General features: G+C 37.8%; 1 protein-coding gene across 4 annotated transcripts in view; it reads right to left on the reverse strand.

Moving 5' to 3' along the window:
• Window positions 1–1124: 1124 nt before the first annotated feature.
• The window catches only part of MSANTD2 (Myb/SANT DNA binding domain containing 2), a 30906-nt gene continuing 18618 nt past the window's right edge, over window positions 1125–13412 (reverse strand). For 2 of the 4 annotated variants that reach the window (XM_087433864.1, XM_014793702.2), the window contains 4 exons: window positions 12149–12238; window positions 8110–8209; window positions 6445–6505; window positions 1125–2657 (listed from right to left, as the gene is read on the reverse strand). In XM_087433864.1, coding sequence (XP_087289990.1) covers window positions 1805–2657; window positions 6445–6505; window positions 8110–8185 — 990 coding nt within the window. In that variant the 5' untranslated portion in view covers window positions 8186–8209; window positions 12149–12238 and the 3' untranslated portion in view covers window positions 1125–1804. Of the gene's footprint in view, window positions 2658–6444; window positions 6506–8109; window positions 8366–12148; window positions 12239–13412 lie in introns of all 4 variants that reach the window. The other 2 variants (XM_004438423.3, XM_004438422.3) reach the window with 2 other exon arrangements.

Raw genomic sequence — 13412 nt, forward strand, 5'->3', positions numbered from 1 at the left:
CTGGTAATAATGCTTTTTTCTGTAGCACTTAGCACTGAACACTATGAGATTATTGCTATAAGATGGTCAATGGAGCCTCAGCTTTTAGGCCTATAATTCCAAGTTCCAAAAAAGAGCGAACTCATGAGAATTTCCTAGGGCCATACCTACAGATTGCGCCCAGGGAGTAGAGGTGCCACACTCAAACATTCCAGAATATTAGTACTTTCCCTGAACCAGCACCCATTTTTAGCTGCTCACATCAGAAAACAGCCAACTTCATAAACCTAGACTCAAATGACATTAATAAGTTATCCCATTGATTATAAGCTCTCTAGCCACTAGAAAAAGAAATAAGCATCAACCAAGAGGTAGCAGAATGAAAAAAAATCACTGATTTGAGACCATTCAGGTTGCAGGAAAGAAAAGAACATTTTTTTTTACCAATATGCAATTTTATCTTCAATAGTATAGAAAGACAGGGAGAATTATCTCTCTTACCTGGCTTTGCAGTCCATTTAAAGTAGAACACCTGTGAGATGTTAGGGAATCATTAAAGATAAATAAGCAACGTAACAAGTCCCTGCCATGAGACCAAAGTTATCCTTGACTACCCTACTAGTAAGCTAGTCCTTAGCCAAGAGTACTAACCTGTAAGTGGAATGCTAGTTGATCCACAGAAATCTCTGAAAGATCTAAATGTGATAATTATTTTCCTAATGGAGTGATACCTTACAATTTCCTATCCTATAGATCATTTAAAAAAACCTGGGGAGTATATCTATTGGATCTTCTCTCCTTTTTTATAGGCAGCATGATGACATCAATTCTCCACTTGGACTCCTTGAGACAGATGCCCCTGATTACTGAGTATAAAGAGGAGGAATGAAAGTCTCTTACAAATTCATGTACTTAGGGTCAGAAGGAATATCCTAGTGGTTTTTAAAAAAGAAACACTAAATGAAATGTCCAATGACCTTTGGAACTCTGCCAAGAAATAATGACATTGGTTAGTGGGGTACAGCAAGTGAAAGGCCCTGACGACATCCTGCTCTGCTTGTTCTGTTCACTCTTAGCAGCAGTCAGGGCACAGCCCCCATTGCCAGTGCCGACACAACTCTGCTACAAAAAGCTCAACTAGTATGCCAAGAGGCCAGGAATTCCTTTAATTTTTTTTTTTTTTTTAAAGTTTAAATGGCAACACAACCATAAAGTTGGTACATCACAGAAACAAAGGTCTTTGCAGGCAACACTGATTGGGAATAGCAAAACACTTGGTTGGTGAAAAAAATGAAACTAAATTATATACAATAGTAGCTAAGGGTGATATTGAAAAACAGTCTTATTTACTGTGACTCAAGATTTAACTTGCCATTATCTATTGCTTATTTATTCAGCGTTGTAAATAATACTCATAAAGAGACATAGAGATGTGTAAAAATGAAACATTGTGAAAAAAATACAATTCTTCAATTTCATATGAAACTCAAAGTATAAGTTTTGTCCAATATGGAATGTACCTACATTTGTTTATATTAGGGCTCTAAAATCCATTTAAAAATTGTTTTTTGTTTTTAAAAAAGAAAGAGCTGACCCACCATGCAAGTTCATTGTATATCTTGCTTGCTCAAAATGAGCATTTTCAGGTGAGGTCTGTTTTTTCTGCCCAGAGTCTACTATGATTCCTTAGAAGTTGTACTGGCCTGATCGTGGAGAGTTTCCATGAAGAGTCTGATGGCAGCATCTGGATGAAGGACAGTCTGGGTAATGGGAAGTGAGTAGAGAAGAGAGAGGTAAGAGCCCAAATCCTTATGAAGGATGACATTCAGTTGTTAAATTTTAAGGGGTATCCAATGGCTTTTTCCAGGCATTCAACCAAAGAGCCAGCGGAAAGAAAATCCCTCTCTACTTCTACAAATTTGATATAGATGGATTTAGGGGAAATTCCAGGATCCACAATACAGTTCTGAGACAAAAACCCATTAATACCAACCCAATCTTTGCTGAAGGTTTTGGTATTTGCTTGGAAATGTAAAAATAAGCATTGCTGCAGAGTCCTGACCTCAGCAATCCCGAGGTAGCAATAGATAATTCGAGTGGGTTCTATTTCCACCTGTAATGAAGCTTGTGCTGAAAGGGTTTCCAAGTCAACCCGGCCCTCCTTTCCTGGGTCCAGGGTACGTCGCTCCATGTGGGGTGAGGGGGGCCTCTCAATACATTCTTCATAGCCAATGGCATAAAGGCCTGGGCTTTTGGGAATGCCTCCTGGCAATAAATATTGAACAACGTTCCCACCAGTTGGTTTGGAGTGGGCGATAGGTATCCAGTCAATTTCCATGTGCAGCTCCAGGCACCTAGCTTCACTAATAGTGATCTCTAAATATTTGTAGTAAACATTTTTCCAGTTCATTTTCTGCACTCGGGTCATAATGATCCGTCCCTCAGGCTTCTCGGAGTTGAAGTATTCCCGGAGTCGCTTGCCAAGGGGCACCTGGGAGCTGATCTCAGCATAATGGTAACGGATATCTTCTTTCCAACGGGTGTTATAACCAATTCCAAAAATGGCCAGTTTATTAGAAAGATGAAGCCTTGAAAAGTCTGTCCAGCTCTGAAACAGTTCCCATTTCAACTGTACTGATTCCAAAATCTGTACAATATTCTGCATGATGTCTCTCTTCCTAGAAAGAGAAATAAAAGTCAAATTCCTCAGGTGTCTAGATCAGCACTGTCTAACAGAACTTTATGCAATGATGGAAATGTTCTATGTCTGTGCTGTCCAACGTGGTAGCCATTAGCAGTTAAAATGTGGCTAGTGTGAGGTATTAAATTTTTAATTATATTTAACTTAAAATTACATTTAAATAGCCACACGTGACTAGTGGCTACCATATTGGATAGTACAGGTCTAAATAATCATCTGAGAAACACTCACCCCTAAGAAGTTTCTAGGAATTAATGATAAACTGTTTCCCATTACTTCTATAGTCTGGCTGTATTAAACATAGTAACTATCAATACAAAAGACCCTAGGATTTCAGAAGCCCAAGGATCATAAATTTTTTAAAATGGCTATTATTATGCATATGATGGCCTTCAGACCTAACTACCAAAAGCAGGTGAAGGATGTATTCAGAAGGGTATCCAGTATCACTTAAAATAATGTACAGCTTAATTTCTAACCTGGAAGTTCAATAATTTTGGTCCACACATGCTTGCTGTAGGAAAATATAAAACTGATTATGACTAATGACTTGATACAAAAACAAAATGACATTTTCTTCTGTTTGTCTGAAATTATTATTCCCAAATTTAAAAAAGATCTCAGTTTAGCACAGAATGAAAATCTAAGAATTCAGAAGGAAAAGGTCCCTATTAGACTTAGGTTTTAAGAGAGAAAAATTCAAGGTAATGAATTGAGACTGTTCTAGCAAATATTTTATAAAGGGAAGCAAAAGTATAGAAATTATTTCAACTTTGATTTGGATAGTTAACAGAGTAAGACAGAAAATACAGGAAAATTCTTGTTTCACATGCAGCTTAACTCGTAACTGTAACTGGTACTTCATGATGATTCGTATTATATATGAGGATATGTAACTACAAATTTGTTTCAGGTATGGCAAAACTCTGATATTTTGGAGGATTGAAGTCTGTTAAATGTTAACTTAGCAACAAACTTATACTCTACATCAATTATAGGTTTAAACTACAAAAATAGTCAACTACCACACTCGCATACAATCAAACATAGGCAAGAAAAGAGGGTGTACATGCTGGTTTGCTAACAGCTCCTTAGGAGAAGACAGATCCTTAAAACTTTCCTATTAAATTCTCATACCTTCTAGGGGAAGAGCTTTTGGAACAAAATGGGGAACCTTCCCCATAGTCATTCTCAGTCTTCCTCTCACTGTCCTTGACTTTCTTTGTGAGATGACAAAGAGCTAATATTTTGTTATCACCTGCTCCTTGGAGCCAAAGACTGCCCTGGATTTACATTCTGTCCTTTAGTTTATCTTGAAAGCTTCTCCAGTATCAGAGTGGCCATCTAGATGGTATCACTGCATTCCAGGGGAACTGTTCCCCTTCTCAGAGTACACAAAGGCACCCGATGACCACTCTTCTAATATTTAGATTGTGGTGCTTGTGAGGCTAAGATACAGGACCATGTTTCTGCAGGGGTCTATGTTTTAAAGAAAAACTACCTTTCATAGCCACCATCATTCCTTGTCCTCTTTGCAAATATTTTACTGATCTCAAGGAGGACTAGGCTGAGGAGTTGGGACAGAGGGCAGAGACTGTTGTGTTTTCCTCACTGATATATCCTGACTACAGTAGGTACTTGATAAATAAGTGGTGACTCTTCCTCATGAATAAAGGATGGTCTTCTACTACAGGGTATGTCCGCTAATTCAGGCTAATCCCACCTACAACTAGAAAATCCAACAGCAACTAGAAGGATGTGCAGCTATGACATACAACTATCTACTGGGGCTTTGGGGGAAAAAAATAAAATAAATAAAAATTAAAAAAAAAGAAAAAAGAAAAAAGAAAATCCAATGCCCAAATGAAGTTATTTTATTCAGCACTGTCATAGCCCTATATCATCAATAAGGAACAGTTCTGAGGAAACTGTGGCACTGGAAAATAAATTGCCTACTAGGAACCTCTCTAAAATCTCTCACCCTGTGAGCTGAAACCTGGAGAAGAGGCAGCATGGGCTGGATATTTCTGCAGAGCCTGTCAGCTTCCTGCCCTGCTGCTCTGATCTCAGCCTGAAGGTCCCTGGGCTTAAGACTCATATCAGCTTTTCGAAGCTATAGAGCACAAGGAGAACTGGACCCAGTTATTTAAATGGTTCCTGAAAACTGTCTGTTGTATTTCCTGATTTCTGAAGTTCTGACCATGGGAAAAGTTCAGATGGTTTGAGGTTGGTGACACCAATTCTGTGAAGTTTGAGTTCATCCCGTTATATCAACTGGGCCTCCCCTGTAGGTCCCAAGGGGTTAAAGGGAAAGATGGGCCATTTAGTGAAAGAGACAATGGCTTCTTTGAAGAATAGGAGTCTGAAGGTATGGACTTGTAATAACTCATTTTTAAAAATACTCCTCAAAGTTTCCCTTCCTTTGGGACATTTTGAAATCACAATTTTAAAAGAGACCTACCTCCCAACAAGAGGTGGCCTCAAACTTACTGATTTGAGTCATAAACTTCTTTTTTGAGGAGTGGGAAATGGTTACAATTTGGGGGAACAATTCTTTTTTTTTTTTTGTGAGGAAGATCGGCCCTGAGCTAACATCTGCCAATCCTCCTCTTTTTTTGCTGAGGAAGACTGGCCCTGGGCTAACATCCATGCCCATCTTCCCCTACTTTATATGGGACGCCGCCACAGCATGGCTTGACAAGCGGTGCATCAGTGCACGCCCGGGATCCGAACCGGCGAACCCCAGGCTGCTGCAGCGGAGCGTGTGCACTTAACCGCTTACGCCACCGGGCCAGCCCCTGGGGGAACAATTCTTGATCCCTGGCATCAAGCTGACACCGGGAATTCTTTGGTTTCAAAGAGATACTCTGAAAAAGGCAGGGGCATTTGCAAAGGGCTGGTGGTGGTGGTTTGCTGAATGAAAACAACTAATGTTTCTTCTCTGTACTGCTTGTTATCTATCTATCACAGGCCTTTCCAACTTGCCTCTTCCTCTCTACTTTTTCTCCACTTTCAGACATCAAGATCACATGTATGAAATGAAGTATACAAGAATAAGTGGGGCTATGAATACTTCAAGGTTACCAGGTGAAAAAAAATGGTGTTCCGTACTTTCCCCCTAAGTTTATCTTTTAATATATTCTCTTCAATAATTAGATTTAATCAGGGACTTACTTAAAGTTACTTAAAAGAATCACAAACATCACTGGTAACTCAGAGAACTGTGACGTTCTTACAAAAGAGAAAATGGTAAACTGTTACGGGAAAGATCAGGTGATACGAGTCAGTGGACAGACCCTGGCCCTGGACTTTCTTAGTCTATCCTCCAGCAACTGCTTTCTTTTACAAATGTATAAATGGGTCATCTAAGAGTTTGCTTTTTGATTCCCAAAATGTAATATTATAAGGAATTCAAGTGTCCCTCTGGCCCTCCTGTCATTTCACCTAACTGCAGATAAACTCAGGGCCCTGTAACTCATCTTTGTATCTTAGTTAAACATCCAGCTATCCACATTCACATACAGGCAAACACCATAAACATGCTCATTTTCATGTAACACATTTATTTCTTCTTGTTGTATACGTTTTAGACTAACCACTAGAAAACTTAAGCAAAGGAATTGAGAATGACTAGACACGCTTCCTCAGTGGCATGGCTATAACCTCCACAGCATGTCTAATTACAGCAATGACTTTCTGGATCTTCCCAATGGTCGTTAAACTTAGATAAATACACTGTGTAGAAAAGTGAAGTATCTACTTACTGTGCTTCTTCAGAAGATTCTTGTTTTATTTTTAATGTTCTCTTTGTGACAGGTATATCATCTGAAAAGCAAAGTTTTTGAAACAAATTATACTTTCCTAAGTGGTGGCATACATTTATGTAGATAAGTAATGTTTACTGTTCGTTCCATACTTTCTGATGTGAGGCCATAATTCTAGTGTCAAACACTGTCCAATGCCAGATTTATAAATATAACTCTTATACAACAAGATGCATACATTTATATGCAAGATCAGAAAACAGCTCTACAAGTATAAAATTCTTCAAGGTCACCAGTGGATTTCTAGCTAGGAGCTTAAAGCTTAATTTCACTGCAAACATGATTTTTAAAGGAACAAGAATGAAAATAATTATTTTCTATTTCTGTTCTATTTAGATTTTCTATGTGGGTTTTACAGAGCAAATATTCCCCCAATATTAGGATCAATATACTCTGCATGTTATTTTTTGCCAGTGTTTGGGTGACTTAACAAAGTCTATGACGAAATCAGAGTTATGAGATGCCAAAATAATTTAGGCCTTATTACTATTTTGAAATTAATACACAGTGGTCACTGAGCATCTGTCCTTTTTACTCTTCCAATCTTTAAGTCTGTCTTACACTGTATTAGTTTTATGACTTCTTTCTTCTCTCTGTCTCTCTTTCAATATTTGAGAGATTGTTTTTTCAAACAGCATTCATAAGAAATATTACTTTTTAATCCTTTTTCTTTTGAATTAGCAATTCTCTATCATCAGGAATTCTGTAAAAGAGTGCCCATGGACTTTATCTTAAGCTAGGGAAGCACATTTATAGTGCCAGTGCTACTTATTCCTTGGAGGTTGCCTGAGCACCTCCCGGGGGAGCCAGAAATTCTACTGGTAAGTGAGCACTATCACACACTTGCTATTAATGCACAATGACTGCAGCAGACACTTGATTAGTACTTCCAAATTATGAAAATCAAAAGTGGAGCATTTACTGCAAAAAGAAACAAAAAACAACTATATATACCCTCTTAATTAAGCCACACAAGTTTAGATTTGATGGCCGGAGTTTTCTTTTCCATTTTTAAAGCTAAGACTGTTTTATAAATCATTCCAGCAACTGTTGGGATAGGATCCTTTCGAAGTTTGAAGGAGTATGATCACTGATAAAATTCAAATATCAGCTTTTATCGAGATAAACCGAGGCCCCCCTTCATTTTTTGTTCAGAATAAAGTCTTGGAGGGACCTTTTCTAAATCAGGAACAGAAAAGAAAAAGTATTTGGGATAAAGGATGGAAAAGGTAGTTACATCTATAGCAGTTGAGCCAAGACTCAATACTCCTGGCAGTCATTGTAGAACTAGGAGATGCAGGATATTTAAAATTGCATAGGATTCTACCTGTCCCTGAGCTTCCTTGTGTAGCTCAGAATTAGGAATTCTTCTGAGTCTTTAGGAATTTTGCTGGTACCCAAATCACCAAATGACCAACACCAAGCACTAGTCGGCAGTTTAAGACTAAACCAAGGACACCCAAATTGCCCCAAATAAGACTGGCTATATGCCTTTTGCTGACAGTGGGAACGGTATCAAAAGATATTACAGATATTAAGCACTGGTGCACATATAAAGGTATATATACACACACACAAAAGTATCATATATATTAGCTTTCTTACCCAATTCCTGATCTGTTGGATAGCCATGGAGCTCCTGACTGTGGTTTCCCCAGTCCTCCTGTGAATACTCCTCCATAGTGCTGCCATCTGACTCCAGCTCCTGGTACAAGCCACTACTGTTAATAAGTACAGGCTGGCAGGGCTGAGCATCCCATCCTCCCTGACCAAACACCTGTTCCAACTGTTCAAATGTGTAACTGCTCTTTCTTTTCCCAACACCATGTTCTTTCACCCGACTGTAACACCTGCGAAGGGTCTAAGACACAAAGTCTTTTGTTATTCCTTTAAAGCTGTACTTCCTCTTCCAGGTACGGACCACAGATATTAATTACTATTAGACAAACACAGACAGACAAACATAGACACATTGTTACAGGAATGCTAGATTTCAAATTCATTATTATATTAGAAAAAAAATACTAATTTAGCATTTACTCAAACATGTTATAATTCAAACAATTATTTTGCAATTAATTATCCATTAAACAACAAGAAACATTACAACATTATTGCATGTACCCCATACACATATTTTTATACCCCCACCCCCATTTAAAAAGAATAAGAAAAAAAAAAAGAAAACAAGAAATACCAGCCAGCCAATAGGATGCACACCTACCACAGAAGAGAAAGAGCTGCTGTTGTGCCCAGAATTTGGAAAAAGTGAGGGAAGGGAGGACAGAAAGAAGAATTTCCCAAAGCAAAGAATAGAACCTTCCTCACTATTGGTTAAGAAGGAATACAGGGTAAAAACAATTACCTACATGAATTAGCTAGTAAAACATATTACTTATATAGTCCATATTCCTTACTAACTCACTGTCTTTGGGAAAGTTGCTAAAACTTAAAAGAGGTCAAATCAATAATGCTACAGATTCCCAGTCTCAAACATCAATTCTCAAGAAACAATACACTAATATCTACGTCTAAAAATTAGCCAATAATACTAGTCTATTCTACCAACTCAAACTGCCAGCTAAACAAACCAACAAATGAAGCCAATAATTTCTTTTTTAGGGGGAAAGTGAGGTGGAAGGGTGTTATTTCAATTCTTTTTCTGCCTTATGGCAAAGAGCAAATAAACATCATCGTGTAAGTCTACAAATAAAACCTAGATAATTATCTTGCACACTCTTCAATTTTCTTCATGGTCAGCTAATGCATATTTCTGATTATTAGCCCAGTTTCCTTAGTTTAATGGTATATCTTATGCTATCTTATATGATATTTCAAAGATAAATCAAGGACTTAGTCCCTGCTTCCAAATTTAGTTTAGTTACATTCCGTCTCTATCCTACGTCTGCCTCCCTTTGTTCCTTCTAATCTCCCTTCTACTTTACCGGGCCTCACTCAGAATTTTCTTGAGACAAGACCCTTTCTCCCTGGTGGCTCCCAAATACCTTCTAACTCAACTGTGCAAAATCAGTTCACCTCAGACAATTTATACGCGTTAGCCAGACTATCAATTTCTCCTAAATGTGAGATTACTTTCCATAAGCCAATATATCACCTTTTCTCACCAAACGAAAACAACTCTCAATAATCTTTATAGAGCCTCCATGCAAGTTCAGTATCTTTAAAGCACAGCTGACAAACTACAAGAAGTCATTCTGTCAAATACTTTGCAGATCTGTCCTTTGAGGTCAAAAATCCAGATGGGCAAAAGGAATAATAAAAGCATGACACATAAAATGATCTTCCTCAGAAATAAACAAAGCAATGATTAGAGTCACCCCGTCCTAAAACCAGCCAGCTTTCCCCCTGCATAAGCACCTGTCTCATTCTCCCTTTCTTGAGATCTCTTCTGGTGCCTCAAATGATGCCTTCAAGAACTAAGGTTTCTGATAATACACTCTTTAAAGAAGGAAATGTTCCTTCTTTCTCTTTGTAAAGGATAGTCACAACTATATAACACAGAACTTTCTAGAACAAATCAGTAATGAACTTGGGAAGTGTGTCATGGACAACCCTTCCAATGGAAGGCGACAGATGCCTGCAGCAGATCTCATTTGACTTTCTACACACTCCCCCTTCCCAGTGCCCTCTGCCCTCCTTGCAGGGATTGGAATTTGAATTGCAAACATCTCCTGCCAATTTATTTTTATCTCACAATGTCTAGTTTCTGCCTCCAAGAACACCCCAACCACTCTTTTCAACTCCTCCAAGGACCGTAAATGGAGAGTCCTAGCCATGTCCCTTTCACTCTTCCAAGGCCATAAATGGAGATAGAAACCATGCCACTGCTCACTATGTACTGGCTGCCTAGAGAAACGCATTCAGCACACAAAAGAGCCCAGTGAGATCTGTCACTGAGGGTAATTTCAGAAGTTAAGGAATAAAACTAATGTTCCTTTGAAGAAAGGTGCCACACTTATCAGGATATGACATAGGCATAAGCAAAGCCACCAATCTTTGACAACATACATGGTGGGAAACCACAGAAAAGATTTACTTTCTTTGAAACCACCAAATAGAGCTTAAAATTTCACTTGGCTTATGTAATTGTGAATAAGGAAACTAGCAATATATAATGGTTTTAGATATGGAAGAATAATTAGATGATATATTTTATGTTTCATCAAGAAAGCCTAACAGATCTTTCCACCTCTTTGTAGTGTGCTTTTGTAATATACTTTAATAGTGTAACATGCTGATACGTAAAATATCTAGTAGGAGACTGAAGGAAAAATGTTTGGTAACTCCTAAATCTATATGATAGGAATTTGATGTACTGAAATAATGTTAAAAAGATTTCCAAATTGATCTGAACTCTCTCAAGACATAAATACACATAAGAGGTAACTTCTGGGTTCAGTAAAGACCACAGATCCAAGCAGAGGCTGTTTAAATAGGACACGTCAACTAAGGAAAAAAGTAAGACTCAACATCAGCTTGACTGCTACGATAAGAAACACTGAGATTTAGTTAAACTAGAGGGACTTGAGAAATGGATAAAAAGGATATATGGAAACCTTCCAAATCTTTATCGCCCATAATAAATCAGAAAAGGTTACACTTTCCACACTCTAAACGATTAACCAAAGCAAACAATTAAATGATTGTGTGTCTGTGTTAACAGTCCTAAATAAACCAACTTAAAAACCTACTCTAAATCTGAGATTAAGATAATGCTCCAGAATCTAGGAAAAAGGAAGTCTCACCTCCCATTTCAGACAGCCATACCAAACACAACAAGAACCTCAATTTAGCTTTCTTGGAGAACCATTTCCTATTCAACACAAAAACCTTGCTTCCCTTCCTTCTTCCTTTATCTCACTCATCTTGGAAATTTATAGCAACTTAAGCTCTAGCATTTTTTTAAAAATTAAGATCTCAGGGGGGAAAGAATTTGCTTAAAATTATTAAAGACTATTCTTTCTAGTCACAATTAAGAAGAACAATACTTTCCTTATTGTTAGAAATTTCCACGGTAAATGGATATTACTGTCTCTTCCCTGGGGAAGAGCTGTGAGATAATACTGTATCTTGAATGAAGTCATAGGAACAGAAGTCAGGAGGAGTCAGGAAAATCTGGGTAGAAGAACTAAGTATAGGGAACAACTTGATCAGGTGGTCAAATCAGAGGAGTTCACAGGTATTTGATTGGGAAGAAACGCCAAGTGAATGCTGACTAAATCCACTATGCCAAGTGTTTAATGACTAAGTGTTTAAAAGGAAAAGAACCAGAGAAAAGACTTGAAAGACATCCCATTACAAAAGCAGGGAGAAAAATAAGACGGCTGACAACTGACAATTTATAGACAGAGGGAAAGTTTTGCCAAAGTTTAAGATTAGAGTGAAAGGAAATTAGAGAATAAAGATAACATTCATTGTGGATGAATGTAAGGGGAGTCTATGGGGGAGGGGGGCAGGTAAACAAAGGCAGGAGTTTTAGATTGGCAGGATTGGGGGTTTAACGGCAGCAATGCAGAGAAAGACCCAGGGTTACAGTACACGTAACATTAAATACAGTGCACAATGCAGCTATCTTGCCAAAGTAAGTAAATCCAGTATTGGGTTGTATAAGCAGAGGAATCACATGTAAGCTATGAAGGTGGCTCTTCCTCTCTATTCAGCACCGGTGAGGCCACAGCTGGAGCACAGCATTCAGTTCTGGGCATCGAACCAGCTACAAGAGAGGGAAATTGTAGAGTTCAGAAAAGGGCAAATAAAATAATGAAAGGCTTGGAAAATAAGATCTATAAGCAGGGCCAGTGGTTTCATCAAAGCCCTTCCTGACATTATATAAGCTACTTTTGGGGTAAAAATAAGGTTTCTTTTGCTTCAGTATCCTCCAATCCCTCCTTTGACTTTCAGGAAGTGGGAAAAATTGAATTCTTCTCTGGTATGGCAAAGTAGGAAGCAAACTAAATAAATCATATGGACATATGCCAACAAATTTTGCTTCTGGCTCAATCATTTTCTCAAAATTTGCCCCATTTCATACAATCATAAAATAACCACCATAAAACCACTGTTCTAACAGAACTGACTACGGGTGGAACAGGGTATCTAACAAGGAGGAGTAGAAATAAGGCATAATAGCTATACAAATGTGTCATTTAGAAAACACTGGCATGATCACTCTAAGATGTCAGATGAAAAATGAAGTCACATTGCAGCGAGGACAGCTTAGTTATCCAGCAGAAAACGATGTTATGAGAAAAAACAAGCAGTGAAAACAGATTTTCAAATGTAGTGGTCAAAGTGGCCATACTAGAAATGGATTATATAGTTTATCCTAACCCTCCGCCAACTAAATATGGTGAATTTGAGATTCTTTTAACCCAAACGATCAGTGATAAGTGCAAACTTACTTGCAAACAAAGTCTTAAAAATCACATATTACATTCCACAGGAGACAGGGGAAATTACACCGGAAGCAAATCTCCAGTGACTGATTGTTTATTAAAGTGTTAAAAACAACACCTCAGTCTAAGCAGCTGTGTATTGTGAAGCAAAAAAAGTCTTTGTGAAAGAGATCTATTTTCTTCCTTTAAAGTTATTGCTTTACTGTAACTGTTACAACTAGTTGCTCTTAATTAATTGGGGCAAAAAAATACTGAGTTTATTTCAATATCTTTAAGAAAGACTCAAAATTTCTTTAATTAGTTTTATTTTCTTACTGTGAGCACCAAAGGTAGGAAAGAAAAAAACCTGAAAAAGCAGACATAAATAAATAAACACATTTCTGCACACAGTAAGAGGGCTGTTAAGAATATAGTATAAATTACTATATATATCTCGACACAGAACTGTAACTCAAGATTAGGAAGTCACCTAAGGCAAAATCCATCTGGGCC

This window comes from Ceratotherium simum, chromosome 7, assembly GCF_057802395.1.
Source record: "Ceratotherium simum simum isolate JZ-2026a chromosome 7, ASM5780239v1, whole genome shotgun sequence".
Classification (NCBI taxonomy): domain Eukaryota; kingdom Metazoa; phylum Chordata; class Mammalia; order Perissodactyla; family Rhinocerotidae; genus Ceratotherium; species Ceratotherium simum.